At 47.7% G+C, this 23,372-nt stretch overlaps 1 protein-coding gene across 5 annotated transcripts in view; it reads right to left on the reverse strand.

Moving 5' to 3' along the window:
• Positions 1–23,372, reverse strand: part of Hlcs (holocarboxylase synthetase) — a 171,824-nt gene that overhangs the window by 9,848 nt on the left and 138,604 nt on the right. For all 5 annotated transcript variants that reach the window (XM_029544594.1, XM_029544591.1, XM_029544593.1 and 2 more), the window contains 2 exons: positions 4,568–4,635; positions 2,090–2,250 (listed from right to left, as the gene is read on the reverse strand). In XM_029544594.1, the coding sequence (XP_029400454.1) occupies positions 2,090–2,250; positions 4,568–4,635 (229 nt within the window). The remainder of the gene's footprint in view (positions 1–2,089; positions 2,251–4,567; positions 4,636–23,372) is intronic.

The following is a 23,372-nucleotide window of genomic DNA, read 5'->3' on the forward strand; positions in this document are numbered from 1 at the left end:
GCTGTCCTGGAACTCACTCTGTAGACCAGGCTGGCCTCGAACTCAGAAATCTGCCTGCTTCTGCCTCCCAAGTGCTGGGATTAAAGGCGTGCGCCATCACGCCTGGCCCTGTAATTCTTTAAGGGATTTTGTGTTTCCTCTTTAAGGGCTAGCTATCTACCTGTGCACTCCTGTATTTCTTTAAGGGAATTATTTATGTCCTTCTTAAAGTCCTCTGTCATCATAATGAGAAGTGATTTTAGAGCTGAATCTTGCTTTTCCAGTGTGACGGGAGTATCCAGGACTTGCTATGGTGGGAGAATTGGGTTCTGGTGATGCCAAGTAACCTTGGTTTCTGTTGTTTATGTTCTTACGCTTGCCTCCTGCCATCTGAATATCTCTAGTACTACCTGCCCTGGCTATATCTGACTAAAGCCTGTCCTTCCTGTAATCCTGATTGTGTCAGAACTCCTCAGAGTCAAGCTATCTCTGTGATCCTGTGATTGTGGGATCCTTCGATGCTGAGATCCTGGGTGTGTCCAAGCTCCTGGGAGTCAAGCTGCCTCAGGGACCCTGAGATCCTGGTGTGACCAAGCTCCTGGGAGTGTAGCTTCCTCTGGGTGTGGCGGGACTGACTGCAGAGTTTGTGCACTGGCTGCAGAGTTTGGCTCAGGGCACTGGCCCAGACAGACTGGAAGGAACCAGTGCCACTGGTCTAGCAGAATTCCTGCATGCATCCCAGTTACTCCCGGTGTTGGGACAGATGTCCCATATATGTTTACATATGTTTACACCCACTCTGTGCTGTTTTCACCCTTGGCTGGAGACATTTCTTTCTGTAGAGGGCAGTGGTTAATGCAGGAACTCACAACTGGTCAAAACACTAAGAATGACTGACTACAAGTTCTTAGCCATAAATAGATGTCTAAGAGAAATCTCCCACTTTCTCTAGGCTGGGGGAACATTAAGTAAGGTGGGGCAGAAAAGACCTAAGAGCCAAAGAATGGGGAGGACTTTTCTGTCAAACACTGTATTTATGGATACCTGAAAAAGATCTGCACAAGACTGAACCAACAAAAATTTAGTATGTTTGGGGAAAGGGATCACACAATCCCTCCAATAGCCGAGCAGCTACTACAGTTGATGAATGCTGAAGGAGGGAATCCTCTTCCCTGAGGGGTGTGGCCACCAATAAGCCACCATGATTCTGCACACATGCCCAAACATGGAGCAGCACTAATTGGATTCAGTAGATTAAAAAAAAAATTAGAGAAAATAAAATTGGGAGGGGAATGTGTTAAGGGAGGGCAGGGGTGGGGGAGCAGTTGGAGGTGATAAGATCAAAATACATCACATAAAGGTAAGATAAATGAATGAAAATAACTCCACTCAAAATGGACGTCATTTTATATAGGACGTGCCATGATGGACTCTCCTTCCCCTGACACAATAAGCCAGAGTGAATCTTTTCTTCTAAAAGTTGCTATGGCCATGGTATCCTATAACAGCAACAGAAAAGCAACCAGCAGTGGGGTAACCAGAAGCGGGGTTATTTGGGCAAGGATAAGGATGCCAGCATGCCTGTCCTTGCAGTGGGGGTCAGATGGCATCAAAAAAACCTAGCTTTGAACTCCATCAGCCACAGACTAAGAGCATCTCTGCCCCTTGGACATGAGGGTGAGGGGACAGAAGTTATCTGGGTCCATAAAACAGCCCCCCTTTAAAACTGAAAACACACACAGCTCCCACCCAGCCCAACAGTCTGATTCAATACGTTCATCAAGAGAAAAGAAAAGCTTGTCCTTACAGGATGCTAAGAGACCTGGCAGACAGCCCCAGAAGAGATTCTGGAAAATGCTCTGTGGAAGCAATCACCCACAGTGGCACCATAAAGGGTGAGCATGCCAGGCGAGCACTCTACCCCTGAGCTATGGCCTCAGCCAGAACTACCCACTCCAAATGATGCCACACGCACTCTGGTGACGGCTTTGCCTGTGCAAACGCATGCTACAGATGGAAAGGCTGAGCTGAAGGCTCCGCAGAAAAGGGAAGGACAGTGAAGCCACACACACCTCACACTCTGGAATAGACCACAAGAAGTCACACGTACCTCATACCCTGGGATAGACCGCACTGCCTCCACCACGGCCAGGGACATCAAATGCTGGACAAATGGAATCCTCTGTCCCAGTTGTGACCTTAGAGGGATGGAGACCAGCAGAGTGGAAAGGGCACATCCCACGGGGCTCAGCCAGGCATTTGGGCCCCTTCCTGGAAGACAGAGCCATTGAGAAAAGACTGCTTCCCATGTGGATACTCCTGGAGAACAACGTCCCACTTGAGTCTGTTTGTGCTTCATGACACACCTTGATGTTCTAGGGGTTCATGCAACAAGAGAAGAATGCTCTGGGGTCTGAAGAGACCTCGGTGAGTAGAGTGCCTGCCACACAAATATGAGGGCCTGAGTTCAGTCTCCAGTACTCATATAAAAACCTGGTGTGTATTCAAAATCCTGTGTTGTGGAGATGGAGACAAGGAGGTCCCTGGGGTTCTCTGGATGGAACAGCCTAGCTGAATCTACAAGTTCCAAGTTCCAAAAAGAGAGACACTGTCTACATAAATAAATAAATAAGGTTGGACGGCTCCCAATGAACAATACCGAAGACTGATCCCTAGTTTCCACATGGACATATATATATTCCATACCTGTACAAATATCTGCACACACATGTGCACACAAACACACACACACACACACACACACACACACACACACACCACTGCTGTCGAAACATAATGAGGGTGACCCCTGCCTTTTGTGCTTGGACAATTAATGTCTTAGAGTGTCTGAATTCTGTGCTACCACATGGTCGGGCATGTGGGTGAAAATTGAAAAGGGCTTCTGGTAGTACTGGCTGTGTGGCCCATGGAAACCCAGAGCCGTGCCTTTAGTGATAGTAGTGTGAAAGGCTTCACACTGTTTTCATGCTGGATTGAATCTGGAGGTCTGTGCATGCTAGGCAAGTCCCAGCCTGAGCTCCAGGCTGGATGTTATCGAGTAATCCCCGGGGTCTGAAGAGACGGCTCAGTCTGCAAAGCACTTACAGCTCACGCCTGGGGATCTGTAACATGCACATAAAGGACAGGCAAGAGACTGGGCAGACGGCCTGACAATAAAGTAGTTGTCACACAAGCATGAGGATACTTGGGGACAGAGGGAGGGGAAACCAGGTGCTGGCCAGATAGACTACTTAGAATTGTCAAACTCCAGGGTCATAGGGCAACCCTGCCTCGATAAATAAACTGGAGAGTAACCAAGGGTCCTCCATGCACACGCACACGCACACGCGCACACACACACACACACAGAGCCAGTCATGGTGGTGCCTTTGCTGTAACCCAAGTGCAGAAGAGATACAGGCAGGCAGATGGATTCTTGAGGGCTTGGTAGTCTGCTAGTCTAGCCTATCGGTGAGATCCAGGTTGAGTGACAGAAAGACATTTGATGACACTGACCTTCTGACTGTACATACCAGTGTACATATCAACACACATGTGTAATACACATAAATGCATGCTCATGTATCACAATACGCACATGCATGTACATATACACATGCACATCCACACATGTACAAACATACATGTACATATACACATGATCCCTGATAGCAAGTCTCTAAGCTGCTACTTATTTTTTAAAACTGAAGTTAGGAAAAGAAAATAATTAAAATGAGAGGTATAGGTTAATTAAAATGCTTCTAGAGTATCTTTTAAGACCTCTACCATCTCTGGTGGGAATGGGTGGTGTGCATGGGTGGTATTTATCTGTAATTTCAGTACTTGGGAGTCTGCAGCAAGAAGTTTGGGGGCTGAAAGTCAGCCTGAACTACATAGCTAGAGTCCTATAGCTTTTATGCAATACAGTTTTCTTCTTTGTCTTATGCTCAAATCAAAGAAGTGGCAGACTCCCATCTCTCTGCTCTGAGCAAGGAGCGGATGTGGGTGGTCTGGTGCTGGCTGCTGGCTGGCAGGAACATGACCCACGTTCCTGTAAAGCCTCACCCATGCCTCCTGCAGACACTGGCGGGGTCTCTGCCCTTGCTGGTCCCACCCTGGCTCTGGAACAGCGCAGACTCCCAGTCTGCAATAGACAGGTGGTAGAAATGGGCTCTTTTTTGAGCAGGCACAGATCCAGTGCCATTTCGTGGGGGCTGGTGGGCGGGAGGCCTCTGAATGTGATGTAAGTTTACCACAGACTCCAACAGACCCTCACTGAGGACCTTCAGGAGAGTAAATGTCCATCACAACCCGCAGGATGTATGGGGAACGTAGGTTTAGCAGGCGCAACAGCCATCAAATGCAAACTCTGTGTAGTTAACAAAGTGTGGACTGGGAGACTGCCTGTGCTCAACTGAAGTCAATGGGCCTTCTCCTTTTCCTGTGCCCCATTTCAGGCAGCCGTTAAAATGGAAAGGCTCTAAACTCGAGTGGTCTCAGGGTTCAGCACACACTGAGCTCTCTAGCCAGGAGACTTGTGGATTTTTGGAAAGGAAAATAACAGCAATGACAACAAAAGATGACTGACCTTTGCCCTGGGTCTGCCGAACTGCAATGGCGATTAAGCCCATTTCCTGCGGCATCTCAAACATCAACCTGCAAATGGTGGGAAAAACTGGTCAGTTAGAACGGACACGAAGAGGAGGGCCAGCAGCTCAGACAGAATGGGGACAAGTGCGTGTGTCTGCACAGTGGTCAGGAAGGACCAACGATCTGCGGAGCTGTAGAAAGGAGGGGTATTGTTTCCCTTACAGTCTTTGGTAGGAACCAGCACAGGAGTGAAGCAAGGGGCGAAGGGCAAGAGAGTGGAGAGGAACAGGGGTGGAGAGAGGAGAGTGGGGTCAGTCTGGCTGGTGCGTGGCTTGACTGCTAGGATACAGTTCTTTAGACGGTTTTATCAAGTTCTTTCCCTTACCTTGTATCTACCTTCAAGTGACAACAGTGTCTGACATTTGTTTCTACTTACAGTGAGTTTCTGTTTGAACATGCACACGTTTCTGATTATTAAGAAAACCAATATGTGGGCAGTAAAGCATTTAAGAGATACTCCATCCCCTGAGAACTAATTATGCTTTAACTGCAGTAAATAAATCAACACCTTTTGAGAATTCCCAAGAACCCTGGATCTGTTTGGGCTTCAGGTCTGCTTTTAGAGCAGTTTCACTGAAGAGAATGCAAACGCCTCTTTGGGGTTAAGTGGCAAAGTGTACTCACGTACATCTCTACCTGACTGGCTGATATCTGCGGCAAAGGGAAAGAAAAATGAGCACACACCCCAGAGCCTCTCACTCCGAGTGTCTCCTCCAAGTTGTGCTCTCTGCATTTTATTTTCGTGCTAAGACACTTCTCCTCCATCTTCCCACAGTTGCTGATCTAGCATCAATCGGATATAGTTCAGAGCGGGGGGTATTAATAGCCAAAGCCAAGCTTTCTTTTCTCTCTCTCTCTCTCTCTCTCTCTCTCTCTCTCTCTCTCTCTCTCTCTCTCTCTCTCTCACATCTATCAATCATCTATCTATCTATATGTGTGTACTTATATATGTGTGTATGCATCTATCTATTGTGAATCTTTCTGTGAATCTATCTACCTACCTATCCATCCATCCATGCATATGTGTACTTATATATGTATGTATGAATCCATGTAGCTATCTATGTATCTATTTATGCATATCTATATATGTGTATGTATGTGATGTGTATATGTATGTATCATCTATCAATCCAATCAATCAATCAATCAATCAATCAATCAATCTATCTGTACTTATATATGTGTGTGTATCTACTATCTATTATGAATCATCTTTCTGTGAATCTCTACCTTTCTTTCTTTCTTTCTTTCTTTCTTTCTTTCTTTCTTTCTTTCTTTCTTTCTTTCTTTCTTTCTTTCATCATCATTTGTGGGAGAACAGGGGTTGAGCAAGGCAGAGGACAAACTGGTATGCATTAACAAGAAGTTACAAGTCAGTTTGAAGTATTCCTCAAGATTCTTGCAAGCAGAACCCCTTAAAGCAAGCCTATGCCCTGGGTAGCTCTCCACACTCTCCTGCAGGCTAAAAGAACCCCTAAGAGAAGGAAACTGCTTAAAAAATACCCCTTCCCACCACCCCCGCCTGCTCCAACACCCGCTGCCTCCTGTATCCCTGAGGTGTGTAGTACTTGCATAGGGGAGGAAGCCTAAGATTTCTTTGCATGCAAAGACTATGCTGGGCAGGGTCTGGCTGGTGCAACAGTGGGTCTTCCTCACAGCTCCAGGAGCAGAACAAGGCATTCAGGAGAAACCCAACCTGTGCCAATGCACGTGAAACACATCCTCACAGTATTTCTCTTGGACACTATGAATCACTCCTTGAGGTGGAGTATGCTTGCCCACCCCTGGCACCAAGAATAAAATGTCTTTTGCTTGTCCTAGACAAGAGGAAAATTGTAAGAAGGAGTCTCTGTCTTACAGCATAGTTAACATCGTCATTTAGGGATTCCTGTTTCCTAAAGGGTCCCATTCCTCTGAGAGCCTGGGTGCCTGGGGTAAATGGAGAATGAAGGGGGGGGGAGGAGGAGGAGGAGGAGGGGGAGGGGGATGGGATTGAGTATTCTGTGAATGGACTGCAGAAGCTCTGTGGACAGTGAGTAATGTAGAATGTTCTTTAAACATGTGGACCTTAGACGTACACCCAGCAATGGAAAGGGGTGGGGGCAGGGCCGCAGGAACGAGAGTGGCTCCGAAACCAAATGCGGACTTTTAGAACAAAGAGGAGTGATTAAGGGAGCTACACACCAAACTGCTAGGGGTTTGGCAGCACTTAACAGACCATGCTAATGAGCAGAGTGAGTCCGTGCTGCTGAGGCCAAGAGGAAACTCTGCAACAGAGACAGAGGAGGAAGGGGCTAATGCCCGTTCGAGACAACTGGAGGCCGCCAGATTTATTTGTGCTATCTGAGATAACTCTGGGGGCCAAGCTGCACGGCTCACGGTCGACAAAGGAGCATTTATGAACTTTGTCAATGCTACATTTCTGAGAACGAAGCTGCTGCAGTCTGCTTTAAGTAGAGAAAAAGCAGCCGTGGATACAAGCCATCCTTTCTTGATGCCCTTGAAGAAGGAAAAGGGGCAGGGTAGGGGTAGGAAGGGGATTGCCTAGCCTTTACCTGCCGCCGCGCTGCCCGGGGCTTTGTTTTGTGGCTGGCAAAGCTACATAATAAAAGGTTTGAGGTGTGTGCACTCCCGAAGTACCAAAGGGGTGCTGAAGAGAAGCTGTCTGTGCTGAGCCTGAAACTTCTGTAGCCCTGTAAGGGACTCTTTGCAGTCCAGGTGATCTAGTCCCCACACCAAGTGCTCTGATTACAGAGGGCATCACAGGGGTGCTCCAAGCAGACTGGCCAATAGCATAATGTTCTGATAGTCATATAGCTAAAACAGTGAGCAAAGGTTTAACTGAGCTGCAGCCCATCCTCTGTGGGGATCTGGAGCAACCACGTTCACCAGAGTTAGAAAAGCACTAATCTGGGAAAGATCTAACTTTTAGCTGAGTCACAGTGTGAGGACCCAGAAGGACAACTGGTGGTCATTGTAACAAGAGCCCTGACACCCAGAACCTCAGCGGGTACGCTGGCCCCAAAGTGCACACTGAACAGCAAAGTTCAAAGGTAACACAAGAATTTATTCAACCTGTGGGAACTTCAAAAGAAAAAGAGGCAGGGGCAGTCGGATCGCAGAGTTCAAGACTAGTCTGGTCTACAGAGCCAGTTCCAGGATAGCCAGGGCTACACAGAGAAGACCTGTCTCAACAAATAAATAAACACACACACACACACACACACACACACACACACACACACACCATCTCAACAGATGCGTAGATAAACTGTGAAGATGGCAGTGTCAGACAGTAAGAGTCTAATATATGCACACTGACCACCATAAGCAGACCTTTCTGACACCCATGGACGCCAGCTTTGCCTTTTTTTAATGCCTTCTGACTCAGTAACTATGTTGCCTGCTTCTAGAACTGAATCCTAAGGAGTACTCAGAGAAGAAAAAGACTACTGAGTTATAACTATTTTCTTTTGTTCCCACTTTATACTTTGTATTGAGATATAACCTACAATGAGGTGCACAAATCTCTTTTTTTAGTTTATAAAATGAACATTGTTGTTTCTTATTGCAATGCCATGGTCAGAGATCAGCATGACTGACCGTCCTGCTGGGACAAATGCATGAGAAAGAGCTGAGTGTTTGCCTGTAGTTTTAGTCCTCATCAGCTTGAGGTGTACAAGCAGTGAGTCCTTTTTCCTCTTCATCCCTTCTGCCCGTGTGATCAGGCGTGGTGGCGATCCTGACTTCACTTCCTCCCACCAATTGTTCCTTTTACGTGTTGTTTCTTTTACGTATTTTAATGATTTATTTATTTTATTTATATGAGTACACTGTAGCTGTCTTCAGACATACCAGAAGAATGTGTCAGATCTCATTATGGGTGGTTGTGAGCCACCATGTGGTTGCTGGGATTTGAACTCACGACCTTCAGAAGAGCAGTCGGTGCTCTTAACCACTGAGCCATCTCTCCAGCCCCCGTTTTACATATTTTAAAGTTGTGAAGTGTGTGTGTGCGTGTGTGTGTGTATGGCTTTGTCTTAGTTACATTCTACTGCTGTGACAAGACACCAAGGCCAAAACAACTTAATTGGGGTTTCAGAGGGCTACAGAGTCCATGCTGGCAGAGAGAAGGAGCTGAGAGCTCACAGACTGATCCACAGTCACAAGGAGGAGAACTCTCCCAAGGGATCTGTTTTCAGCATGCCAACTTCTCCTCGCCGAATTTACATAAAATAATAAAATAATGAGTTTCCTTAGCTACAGAGCCAAGGAGTTCCTGAAACACCTGGGTGGTCAAAGCAAGCTTCGTGGAATGAGTTTCTTCTTTAGAGGGATGCCCCGCCCTTCCACTCGGGCCCCCATCGCGCCCTTTTCCACTTCAATTCCATCGTACTTCAGGGTAATCATCAGGAGGACTTCCTACCCTGCCAGCTGGCCACCCCTGCCCTGAGCATCACCCTTCCTTCCTCCCAGGCCCCGCCCTGCCAGGGGCAAGAGGCACATAGAGTGTGCAGAGGAAGCTTAGCACCAGCTCAGCTCCTTGCGCCACAGGACAAGGGGCCTCTTTCTTCAATGCAGGGCTTTGCTCCATGACACAGCCGTGTTGGCGGCCCTGGGAACCAAGCCTGGTTCTGGATCCAATGCTGGAACAGGTACTCATTCAAATCGTTATTTTCCATCCCTCTGGGCCAACTCTGCTTTCTACCCATCTTTCCACCCTTACGAGACTGACTTCTGCTGGGTTCGACGTTGGTGGGACATTTCAACCCGTCCCCTCACTGAGCTCAGCTCTTCTGCTGTCTGAGTAGTTTCACCACTGGCTGGCTCTCAGAGGATTCCTCCATACACCAGCACATCGTATGCCAGCGCGTTGTACGCCAGCACGTTGTACAGCATCTGCACGCTCGTGGCGAGCACCACGCCTTTTTTATTCGGATGTCTCCAACCTGCTTTCTGTGTCCCTCCTGGTTGGCTAATGCTTCCAGGATGGGATCAAGGTGAAGAGGTAATAACTTCACAGATATGCTCCTGCCAGGTCCCCTTCATTAAGAAAACATTTTGTGCATGCACACATACATGTGGAAGTCAGAGGGCAGCTGTGGAAGCGGTCTGATCTGTCCATGACAGGGGTTGCCAGGCCTCGATCCCAGGTCATCGGGCTTGGTGGCAAGTACCTTTTCCCGCTAACTGGTTTTACTCTGCTTTCTTCTGGGATGTTAGCTTTAGGCCTCAGCTTCTATCAACTGGAAATATGGGCGAACTCTCCGTTGTCCCTCCTGACTCAGGTGTCAGAGTACCCTTCTGGGGCCATCTTTAGAGCCTCCACCCCGTGCCATTCCCATCAGCCTGGCAACAAGGTCTACAAGGTTTCCCTTCAGGTGAGCGAGATCCTGAGTTCACCTGTGACCCTGGCTGCTGGAGTTTCAGACACAGTCCTGGGTAGCGAGACAAGCTGCCTTCTTGCTGTGGCTTCAACAGGGAGAGGAGACTCACACAGCTGGGGTTTCCGGAAACAGTCTTCTCTCTGGTCCTTTTCCTGACCTTTAAAAATAAAGTCTGTGTGTCCATTTCTGAGGCCTTTTTATTTTGCTTGACATCTTAGAATCAACCTTCCATCTGTGTTTGTAAATGCTTTTCTATTTAAAAATCCAACCCCCCCCCGTCTCTTTTTAAATTTAAGAAACACAGGACCATACTGCTAAAGGTGTCAGGAAACATGCTCAAATAAGGAAGGGCTCCAAAGACGGCCCTGCCAACAAAATGCCAGTAAAATCTGAAACCTGGGTTCAGACACACTGGGAATGTTCCAAAACTTAAGACCTAAAGAGCGTCTCTATTCCAGTAAATCAGCCTCCCTGTGAATGCCATCAAAACCCGAGCTTTAATGAGAGAGGGAATATCAGAGGAAGGGGTGGAGAGGAAAGGGTTTGGACCGGCCTGAAACTTAATTTAAAAACTATTATGAGAAGATTAATTTCCCCTCCCCCAACCAAACATACAAATCCTTCCTGCACATTTAGCTTCATTTTCTCTTCCCCCAAAAATAAGAAAAAGGAAGGAAGAAGGGAATCTCCAGCTTATGAGACAATGATTCTGTGTGTATGTGCATGTGTGAGTGCATGTGAACATGTGTGTGTGCCTGTGTGCCTGTGTGCATGTGTGTGCACATGTGTGTATGCCTGTGTGCATGTGTGTGTTCGTGCACGAGTATGTGTACATGTGTGCATATGCAAGTGAGTGTGTATATTTGTGTGCATGTGTGAGTGTATGTACACATGTGTGTGAGCCTGTGTGTTCACACCTGTGTGTGCATGTGTGCATGTGGAAGTGTGTGTGTGTGTGTGTGTGTGTGTATGTATACATGTGCCTGCCTGTGTACAAGCTAAAGGTTGGTTGCAATCCCTTCCCCTCAGTGAGGCTGGCCTGCCTGGCCCCTCCTGTTGAGTGCTAGGGCTATAGGCATGTGTGGCCATATCTGACTTTTGTGCTGGGGATATGAACTCAGATTCCCCATTATAACATAGCAAACACTTCATTCGCTGAGCCATCTCCCAGACCCAAGGTGCACTTTTCAAAGTGACAAATATTACCTGCAGGACTTCAATGGATTGAAGCGTCATGCTAGCTGTGTGAAATACTTCAATGAAATCAGAAACAAAGTGGGCTTTCACTGAATAAGGAGGATGATGGATAATAAAAAGCCACACAGGTTGTTTGAAGGGGAACAGATGGTCACATGGCAGCCTAGTGGGCGTGGCCACAGATCATGCCTAACCGTTGAACCTAGCGCTGCAGTTAAGGACGTGTGTACACACAGTGCTGTGTCAGCCCTTTGCAGAGGTGTAGCTTATCAGAGCCAGGCAGTACAGGGGAAACTGACAGTGTGGCCTTGGGCTTTGTAATAGGTACGCACCATGTTGTCCTGCCTGCCACCTCCACTTCAGGTACGGGAAAAGATTGGTTCTGGAAGCTTCTCTAGAAGCTTTAATCTCACCAGGAACCTGCAGAGAGGGACCAGGAGACAGGCCCTCGCCCCTCCTGACAGTGATGGGCTGCTGGCTTAGGAATCCTGGTGTACGCTTTACTGAGGGCACTGTGGGGTTTGCTCCTCTGTTGAACTCGGTCTCCTTGTTGATAAAAGCCCTGAGCAGGGCATATGAAGCACTCAGGTCATAGCTGCTTTTGCTCTGGCTTTCCTCTTATTGATGTGCTAGAAGCCTTCTTGGTGGTACTTCCTGGATAAGGAGACACACACACCCCCCCACACACACACACATACACACAAATATACATGCACACATACACATACACACACACAAATATACATGCACACACACATACACACACACACATAAATATACATGCACACACACACATACACACAAATATACATACACACACATACACACACATACAAATATACATGCACACATACACATACACACACACATACACACAAATATACATGCACACACACATAAATATACATGCACACACACATACATACAAATATAAATGCACACACACACATACACACAAATACACACACACACACACACACACACACACACTTACACACAGACCACTCCACTCAAGTCATCTTCTGGCTCATCTGAGGTGCTTCCAAAGAGGCCCTATGTACCCTTCTACCTAACATGGCTCAGAACAGATGAAACCCCTACGCAGATACCCAACAAGACCATCAACACACCAACATCAAGGGTCTGTGTCCAGGTGATAAGGTGCTGGGTTACCTGTGTTGCTAGCCAGGTTCAAACAGCCCCTAAAAGGGGAGGGTTCCTGAGGGAACACTCCCTGGACACATTTTCTAGCAACACTCTTCCCTGGACATACTTTGCTGGGGACAAACTGTCTCAGGGAAACCCTAGACATAAGTTCTTTCATGTGAACACTCCCCTTGGGGCACGCTCTCCCGTGGGGCGCGCTCTCCCATGGGCATGCTGTCCCGTGGGGTGCACTCTCCCGTGGGGCACGCAGTCCCATGGGGCACGCTCTCCCATGGGCACACTGTCCCGTGGGGCACGCTCTCCCATGGGCACGCTGTCCCGTGGGGCACGCTCTCCCATGGGCACGCTGTCCCATAGGGCATGCTGTCCTGTGGGGTGCACTCTCCCGTGGGGTACGCTCTCCCATGGGCACGCTGTCCCGTGGGGCACACTGTCCCATGGGGCACACTCTCCCATGGGCACGCTGTCCCGTGGGGCACGCTGTCTTGTGAGGCACGCTCTCCTGTGGGTATGCTCTCCTGTGCAGCACGCTCTACCGAACACGTTGCAGCCAGGAGTTTAGTTCCTCTGCTTTTCTTTCCTAGCTTGGCTCAAATTTGAATGTGGATTTATTCCATTCCAAGGCAGCTCAGATCATTCATCTCCCCCAAGCTTCTAGAAAACCCTGTGTCACCGTGACTCCTAGAGATGACGCTTTTGCCTCCTTGAAACCATACGATGCTAGATCCCCTCTGTTCCTGTGCTGGATGCTTGGTGAAGCACCCTTGAGGAAGAACCTCCCTGAGGAAGTCACTCATCTGGCAGAGAGGAGGGGCTGTGCCCACCTTCCACATGTGACGTACTTTCTGGGCACACAGGCAAGCATGCTGAACACTAGCGTGGGACAGAGAATTTTTGTCAAGGGAGAGGGCATTAGTTGACTCCATCGTGGGACTTGGGTGCTGGCATACCTAGGGACCTACCCTTCCACACTGGCCCACCAAATGACCCTCATAAAGCTGGAAACCATAAAGGGAGCTTAGCGTTTAAGGAAACAAAGACTGCCCGGTGCGCTTTTCTCGAAATGAAACTGCCCGGAGCTTCTCATAAGGCTTTTTACGATAAGCATTAAAATGCAAAGAGGAAGATTAAAGTTCCTGCCACAGACGAGGCCTATGGGGAAAGCAAGGAGGGCTGGCAGGCAGGGGCTGGCGGAGGCCGTGCACAGCATTACAGTTGGATATTATTATATAAAACGAGTGTGTTATTAAAAGGATCCTAAAGTTATAAAAACTCAAAGGAACCTTTAGTGACGATGAATAACTTCTTTGGTAAGGATGAATAACTCACATTTCCTACAGGCTTTTTTGGGGGGGGGTGGGGTTTGGTTACCTGGCTGAGCTCTTTAATTGCTAATACTTGGATCTGGTTGTTCTTGTAGGACACCCTGTCTAGGGGCGGGGAATCAGAATGCAGTGCTGAACTAGGAACATGCTAGGGGCCTGAGAGAAATACTCCACTAGCAACTGAGGTCCTTGATCATCCTAATTTTAAAAAGGCAACAAAGATTCATCTCCAGTAGCTACCTGAGCCAGGAGACATGGTATGACCTATGGTATGTAGACATGGTATGTAGTACAGGGGATGGAACCTCAGGTACCATGCAGAGACAAGTGGTGTCCCCACAAGCTATAAACACAGTCCTCCATTCTCCTTAAAAACTACAACAAAACACAGGTTGCTGCATTCAGGCCACAGTAAGAATGAATTCAGTAAGACAGACACTGTCTCATGGAGCCCAGGCTAGCCTCAAACTCACTTTGTAACTGAGGGTGACCTTGAACTTCTGATCCTCCTGTCTATATTTCCCAAGTGCCGGGATCACAGGTGTTTACAGCACTTCATGTGGTGCGGTGCCAGGGACAGAACTCAGGGCATTCTGCATGCCAGGCAAGCGCTCTAACATCTGAGCTACACCCCCCAGCCCTTTGGCTGACTTATGTCTTTGCCTACCTACATGGAAGGTTGCAGAAGACAGCAAACAGGCTCCATTCTGCTCCGCTGAGACCCTGGCAGTGAGGGGCCCTGCTGCTGAACCTCTATTCCAGCAGGGAAGCATTTTGATCAGCCCACCAAGACCTTGTGTTCTAGACAACAGAAGGAAGAATTTTGGAATGCTCCCCATTGCAGAACATCATAACATCAGCAGAACCAGCAGAACATACGCAGGCCGGTTCGTTGACCACCACTATCTTCCCGGGTTGAACCAGTACTGACTCTTGATTCTTTTCAAAGTTGGGAAGCTGGGTGTTGAAATACATGCTTTGTAAACAGAACTAAATGATAAATGGTGACTGTGCACTTATCACAGATCTGGGACACGAATCATAATATAAACAACAACAACCAAACAGCAATAAATAGGCTTGCCCTAAACAATGGCTGGAGAGGTGGCTCAGCGGCTAAGAGCACTGACTGCTCTTCCGAAGGTCCTGAGTTCAAATCCCAGCAACTACATGGTGGCTTACAACCATCAGAGTCCCGGCACTAATGTTGTGATTATAAAAAGATAAAGGAATATTAAAATATGCTCCATGGGGGTGAGGTGAGGTATGGGGAAAGAGGGTGCCTCTGCGGGCCCATGCCAAGGTATCCCTTCCCCCTGAGGGACCAGCCACACGAAGGTATAGTATAGAATAGAGTTTATTCAGGGCATGGGGAGGGGAGTTAAGAGGGTAGTAGAGGCAGAGAAAGGGAAAGAGTAGAGAAGTAGAGTCCGGCCATGACTATGTGGAGAGAGGGGGGAAGAGAATGGGGAGAGAGGGGGAGTAAGAGGGCAAGAGAGAGAGGAAGGGCCAAGCAGCCCCTTTTATTGGGCCAGACCTACCTGGCTGTTGCCAGGTAACTGTGGGGATGGAGTCCAGACAGAATACCAACAAAAATGTTCTTCATGCAACCCCTAAAATACTCTAAAAGAATATAAAAAATTCAAACATTCACCAAGACGCAGGAGTCATAGAGAGAACTCCATCCATAAACACTGTGTATCAACAAGTGCTAAGCCTCGTGCCATGCATTCACTGGCGACCAGGGACCCTTGCCCCGAGCACCCAGTCAGCCTGGCAGCTCAGGCCACAGCACATCTAGAATCCCTAGCACCCCCTAATATGTGACTTCCAGAGAGGCAGCTCTTAGCATTTGAAACAGCCTAGTAGACTGCCAAATTCCTGCTGCGTCGGCCAAGAGGTAGGAACCAAAAATTAAAAAAATAAAAAATAAAAAAAAACATAAATGGTTTGTTTTTTAAAAGCAATACATCAAACACAGAAAGGGCTCTTTTGTATGTCTTGTCCATGTGGGAGCCAGAGAGGAGAAAATGGCTCACCCTCCTGGGAGGAAGGCGCTTGGCCTCACCTGTGACTTCTCTTCTACCGTGTAGAGTTTTCTCACCCCATTAAATGTAACCCACCCTAGGTGGGGGTTTTTTTTCCATGTGAGAGAAATAGAGAGTGATGGGGAAAAGAGCCAGCAGGAGAGGCTGGCTGGGCGGCCACTGTGAGCCACACAAGTGGGTGCCACAGCGCCATGAGGAACGTGGCTGTCCCCCAGGGTCTGTGAGACAGACATACAGGACTGTTTCTGTGGCTTCTGAAACCAAAAGTCGAAGATAAAAATGAAGAAAATAGGCAGGGGTTAAAAAAGAAAGGCAGGCCAGAACATGGCGTCTTCTTCCCAACTGAAAGAAAAGGTCAGCTGGGGGGACACTGCAGGTCTCACTCACGCTGAGGGGCCCACAGGGGAGTCCGCAGTCTAAAATAACACCCTGGTGGATGGCAAGCTCAGAGAAGGGAAAGACACAAATGGCCCTTAGTCCCTAGCCTCTTCCGGATAACTAGCTGCCAGCAGCAAGCAAACCCATGAGGAGAGAGGCAGTGAAAGACACCTGTGGGGGGTTCTGCAGGCCCTGCAGTAAGCCCCAGGGACAGGCAGCCTTTTCTTCTGTCACAGCAAGAAATTGGGCTTTGGCTTCTGTGTGGGGACCGACAGCTGCCACCTGCTTATCAACTGTCCACCACAGCGGCAGCAGGGACACAGGAACCATGGACATTTGACTGTTCGGTCGTGTGACTTGGGCTAATGCGGAGCAGGAGAGGATGGTCATGCACGGGCTTTATTTCAACAGCCCCGTGCGAGGGAGGGAGCCACTGCTGACTTCATCTTCACTGCTCTAAGATGGGGACTGCTCCCATCCCATTGCAGATGAGTGACTGCTAGGAGCACTGGGATCACTCGAAGGGCCTCCCTTGCAGCTGGTAAGAGGCATGTTCACTCCCACAGCAAACAATTGCTCCTGAGGGAAGAGCTGACAGACAGCCCACATGGGCTCCTGGCCCAGAGACTGGGAACAGGACCAGGAAACTGCAGGGAAAGGCTTGTGCAGAGAGCTGTGTCTGTTTCTGCCTCTAGCCACACAGCAGGGATGCAGAACATGCTGCCCACACACTGTGCCAGGCCACCCCATCCGCTCCCATCCTCTCTCACTGGAAGCGCCTTGACCTTCCCAGGAGGGTGCTGCTCCTACACTGGGCTGCTCTGAGGTTTGAGTCACAGCCATGGCCCTCTGGTTTCTGCTCAGAAGGACCAGCCACCAGTGCAGCACAGCCATGCCCTTCTGGTCTTTCTGGAGCACCTGTTCCAGAGGGGCCACCACTGAGTTCCTTGAAGTGCAGGGAGAAAGGAAGAACATTGGTCACGTGCCAGCCTACTCAGGCTCTGGGTGGTTATAGTGGACAAATACCCGACATTTACCCTGGGAGCTGCTATTCTAGTGTGTGTACATTGAGGGAGGGGCAGGCAAACAGGCTAATTAAGGAAAACAAGTAAAGAGGCCAGCAATGACCATGGAGTGGGAGGGACCAGGGATGGACATGAAGGCTGCTCTGATAGGCAGAAAAAGTATAAGCAAGTATTTGAAGACATCTGAGAGCAAGGCCAGAGGCCCTGGGTAGGTTTGAGAGAAACACAGTAGCCACAGAGGCTGGAGCCCTCCTCTGGAGCCATAGGAATATAGTTAGGTGTGCTCAAGGGCAGAGCCAGGGATGTAAAGATCATAATAGAGACTGGGTTTTATAAAGAGTGAAATAAGATGCAAAGCTGAGCCAGGTGTGGTCATACATGTGTTCTCTGTATGTGGGAAGCTGGTCTGGGCTATATAGTCCAAGCTGAAATCCACATTTTAAATGGGTTCACCTGGGAACAGCCTGAGTTGGTCGATGGGCTTGAGGCAACCAACAAGGAGGTGGTCAGAGGAGCCGTGCTGGCTGAGGGAATGGATGCACAGGCATGCTTGAAACTGTTCCTGTGAGACAGATGGGATCACAGGAGTCTAATGGGCCTGGCCTGGGAAGAGCTGGACTGAGCTGCAGGTGCAGGGTCTGGATTAGGTGAGTGTGAGCCGCCCATCAGACAGGATTTCCACAGTAGCCCAGGGGTGGGTGGGTGGGGGCTGGGAGGTGGGGAGGCCCCGGTAAGGAAGGATCTAGGATCTTTGTTCTATCTTTACATAGAACATTTGTTCGCTGTAACCACCGAGGGCAGAGAACCGACTGGCACCTGTTTTTTCAATTTTCTACACGCTCGGTGGTGGTCCCTCAGGAATGGTTGCTCTGCAAATCTGAAATATGCTTCACGGAGGGTTGGGGGGGGGGGAATCAAGCATAGAGGGTGGGACTACGGGTGAACTCCGGTGAACTCCGCTCTCACCCTCTGACTCTTCTTCAGGAGCTGCAAACAGAGGCAAGGGTTGAAGGGAACTTCTTCCCTGCTGAGCGAGACCCAGCCCTGGAGCTCAGAGAGTGAAGTGCTCAAGCATTCCACATAGGGCAGGACAGGGGACACATGGCCTTCACATGTAAACGATGCACCCACATCCTCCAATACACCGAAGACCTTCAACACAAGTGACTTGCTGTCGTTTGAACATGTCTTCCCGAAGTTTATGAGTTAAAGGCTCACAATGATGGCAATTATAGGTGAGGGCTTAAGAAGTCGTTAGAATGAGAGGGGGTGGGGCCCTACCATGGCACTAGAAGCTTTAGGAGACTCAGACAACAGACTTGCTGGGGCATGCTATGTGGCACCCTCTACCATGTTACCACAGCAGAAGGCCTTGCTGAATTCAAGATCATGCTCATGGATTCCCCCCAGCTCCAGAATTATAAACCAAATACACTTCTGTTCTCTGTAAGCTGCTCAGTCACAGGCAATTTGTTACAGCGACAGAATATGTTCCGAGACACTACTAGACAGATTCCATAGTGTCTGTGCTATACACTTCACCTAGAATAGTATATGGGTTTCATAAGTATTTGATGAATAATGTATATTTAGAGATTTTTAGAGCCATGCTTAATTCACAGCTCAACAAATATGCAAAAGGATTATTCCTTGAGAGACAAACGTCTGAAGGTCTCATTCACAGATGCAGACAGCTTGCCACAGGTGTAAGCTATTACTAGCTGGACACGTTATGTCTCCCTTCTGGAAGCACCACCAGCAGCACTCTGGCCATTCGTGTCTCTCCAGCAGTGGGGATAATGCCCCGTGCAGAGCAAATGTCCAATAAATCTAAATAAATGTCAAATAAATGAGTGAATAAATATCCATTAAAAATTAACTGGACAGTTAATTTAGCTTACTCCCTGGGAAAAAAAGGAAAACAGTAAAACTAGAAAAGTACCTTTTTTAATTTAAAAGGTTAATTAAGAACAAGGTTAAAAAAATATTTTGGTGGCTTAAGTAACCAAGCACAAACGGGGTTCAAAACAGCCACAGCTCTGAAAACCTCCCATTCTGTGTCATGCAGTAGAGAGGGCAGGAACTTCTTGTGCATGCTCTAGGATCCCAGCATGACTGCAATCCTAAAATGAGACGGTTAACTTGGCACTAATAAACACAGATGTGGAAACTCTAAATAAACTGTCAACCAGCTGAAGCCAACAGTGCACCTCCTGGCGACACACTGAGGCAGAGCAGTTTACCCGAGAAATGTAAGGCAGCTTAACATCAGAAAAACTCGGCAATGAACTACATCACATCAGTGCTGAGGGAGACCACGTGACTCTCTGGACAGCTACAGAGCTGATCCTCCATGGCTCGTGGCTCGAGGTCGGTGTCCAGATCACCGTACAAGTTTAGTAGAAAGGAAGGTGCTTTGAGGCTTAATCATGTCCTGGAATGAACAAAGTTTCTTTTGTTCTTTTTGTAAAAAAAAATAAATGAGAGTCACTTTAATTATTATTTTCATTTACAGCTCATGTGTTTTAGCTTGTCAGGAATATTTCCTTCTATGCTTTTAGCCCTACTAAAATTTTAGTCTATGGTTCATCTAAAATTAACAAATTAATATGTTTACATACTATCAAGTAAATTTCCCCTCTTATACAGTTATTTGGTTGTCAGAGTACCTATTGAAATAGCTCTCTGCCCCATCCAAGAATACTGCCCCCTTCTCAAAATTCAATTAGTTTATAACCATGAGTCTATTTCTGCACACACTCACTATACTGTTCTACTACTACACACCTTCATTGTCATGACAACCATACTATCTGACCTATGAGGTCAAGCCAATTTTTAAGATGTCTCTTGGCTATGTAAAGATTAGCTGTCTATGTTGAAATATAGTTTATATATCCAATTAGCAAATCTACACAAGAGCCTGAAGTCAGTGGAGAGATCTGAGATACAGTGATGAGCTAAGAGATGATACTTAAGCAGAGACTAAGTGATCCTCAAGGGACATGGGCACTGAGAGACATGGGAAAAAGGAAAGGACTCTTCTGAGCTCATGGACCCAAGTAACTGTGAATGTATTTGGGCTGTGGGATGGTCTATATTGATTGTCAATTTGACGGGGTCTAGAATCATCCAGGAGACCGGCCTCCCAACACATCTGTCAGGAATTATCTAGAGTAGGCCAGCCTTTGGGAATGCCTGTGAGAGATTATCTTGATTTGGTTGGAAGATCTGTCCTAAGTGCATATGGTGCCAGTGGGAGCTGGCACCACATACACAGGTGTGACTGAGCACCTGTGATCTTTCTTCTTCCTGACTGTACAGGCACCATGACTCACTGCCTCAAGCTCTGGCTGCTGCGATTTTCCTGTTACATTGATAAAACCCTTGAACCGTGAGCCAAATCAAATGCTTCCTCCCTTAAGTTGCACAGCCTAGGAAAGGTGACAGTGCAGTCAGCCTTTGTAACAAAGTAACCAGGTGTGTGTGGGCTCACTGTAGGTCGGATACCATAGGAAAGGTAACTAGTGCAGTCAGCCTTTGTTAAAGTAACAAAGTAACCAGGTGTGGGTTCCTACTTGTAATTTCAACTCTTGGTGGGCTGAGGCAGGAAAATAACAAGGTCAAGATCATCTTGGACTATACAATGAGATCTTGTCTCAAAAATAAATAGCGACTCAGTATAGTGCTGGCCATGAAAGAAAGCATGGGGTGTGGGGAGGCTGAGTTTAGTACCTAAATCCCACATAGAGCTAGGCATGGAGGCATGTATGTAATCTCAGTGTTGGGGACATAGAGACTGGAAGATTTCTGGGGCTTTCGGGCCAGCCAGCCTAGCCTACTTTGCAAGTTCCAGGCAATGAGAGACTCCGTCTCAACAAACAAGGTACAGGGGACCAGAAAAAAACAAAAAAACCAAAAAACAAACAAACCCCAAGGTCAGCCTCTAGCCATCATATATATGTGCATACATGTGTACCTGCATAAACATACAAACACACGCACACACACACACACACATGATGACAGATAGATAGACAGACGGATGGATAGCTGACAGATTGATGGATAGATAGGTATCTACCTATCTATGATGGATGGTATATGGATGGATTGATAGATGGATGGGTAGATGAAGGAAACACAGACATAAAGTGTAGCCCAACTGTTTGGTTGTCACAAGCCATGCCAACAGTGCCCAGTACAGCTCTGTCTAATTGGGATTTGCCATATGTCCAAAGGCCAAAGATTCCCTCAGAGTCCCAAACTTAGCCTGGAGGCCCAGGATGTCCATCTAGTTTTCGAAGCCTCAATTCACACAACTGGGATTGCAGTTGCACAGGGCCATTTATGAGCAACTAGCATGCAAAAATGCAAATGAGACCCAGGCTTCCTGAGGAGAGGCCCCATGTCTCCTCCTCTTGGCTGGAGGGTTCCACATAATTCTCCTTCACTGATTCCCCATGAGCCACACAGAGCATAGGATGGGTCAGCATGCCCTGTCATCAACATCAAAGGGACCCAGGCAACAGCCTGGAGGATGGCTGCTCTCACTGACTGAGGAAGTTCAGCAGAAGCAGATGTGACCACCTAAAGCAGTCCATGTGGAAATGGGCACACTTACAAGATATGCCTGGCTACACCATAAATACTCAGCGCACAAGAGACGCACAAAGAGAGACAGGCATCTGCACAATAGGCAGACACTCTGCCGCCAAGCTGTCCAACACAATGGGAACAGACATCAAATCTGGACCTAGTACTAGAGTCACCACGGTACAGAGGGCTTTCTCTCTGCTGACAACATTCTCAGCATCTGATGCAGAGTGCCTTGTTCATCTGACTAGGCATTAACCTCTTGCACTGAAGTATTAATCCCTTGCGCTGCCTAGGGTGTAGGCAGGAGGTGCTATAATTACCTCCTTGCTAGAGATAGAAACTAAGACCCACATACGTGGCCGAGTGGGATTTGACTCCTGACCCCCCGACTGTGGGATTCTCCAGTCTGTCCTCGGTAGAGCATTTGCTTCCCCACAAGTGGGAGCCCTTGACTGCACATTCCTGCAGTGTCTTCATCACCTTAAACAATCTAACTTGCAGAACTTCAAAGTGCAATCCATCATGATGACACCCACACAGGAAGTTCCTTTCCTTTGAGGTGTGCATTCAACCCACGTTCTATCTAGCTCGCTAGTGGAACCATGAGGTGCCAAAGCTGTGGCAGATTCATCACCACCACCGTGGCTGCTGTGACGGCAGACTCAATGGCATACTTTGCTCTGGTGGAAGCTCACTTATGGACAAAACCTATGAGCTGTGTCAAGCAGATGTCATGCAGGAAGCTGTGCTTATCTGGACAGATTTACAGAGGAAAGGTAAAGGACAGATGGGAAAAGTGTCAGTAGAGCGCAGGTGCCCTTCCAATAACTCCCTTCTTAAGCACACACACCTTAACACCCAGTGCACAGCAGGGACACCTCTGACTCTTCAACTGCAGTTGACTGAAAATCAACTGTGGCAGCTCTCTGCCCCGGGACATCTTGTAAATCAGGTTCTCACATGCCATTAGCTTAAGGTACCTGTATCACATGCTATGATCCCTGTAGAACAGTCTATGACAATCAGGAAGCAGAAAGGAAAGTTTTTGTCTCATGGCTCGGTTTTAATATATATGAAGGTAGGAAGAAGCCAGGCATGAGGGCATGTGTCTTTAAATCCCAGCACTCCCCAGGCAGAGGCAGGTGGATCACAGAGCAAGTTGCAGGACAGCCAGAGCTATGCAAAGAAAGCCTGTCTTGAAAAAAACAAAAACAGACAATGGAAGAAAAGAACTAACTCTACCTTGGTCTGTAAGAGTCTCACAACCCTATGTCCACCTCACCAGTGGAAATCTCATTATTACTAATGGTTCATGAGTGAACACACCTGTTAGAAATTTGCAAGAATTTCAGTAGGTTGTTTTATTCCTTTTTTGTTAGTGGTGGTATAACAACATGATTTTGTTTGTTTGGTTTTTTTTTGTTGTTGTTTTTTTGTTTTGTTTTTCAAGACAGGATTTCTCTGTGTAGCCCTTACTGTCCTGGAACTCACTTTGTAGACCAGGCTGGCCTTGAACTCAGAAATCCGCTTGCCTCTGCCTCCCGAGTGCTGGGATTAAAGGCGTGCCCCACCACACCTGGCTTTTTAAGTGTTTTTTTTTTTTTTTTTTTTTTT

Source organism: Mus pahari, chromosome 12 (assembly GCF_900095145.1).
Source record: "Mus pahari chromosome 12, PAHARI_EIJ_v1.1, whole genome shotgun sequence".
Lineage (NCBI taxonomy): Eukaryota > Metazoa > Chordata > Mammalia > Rodentia > Muridae > Mus > Mus pahari.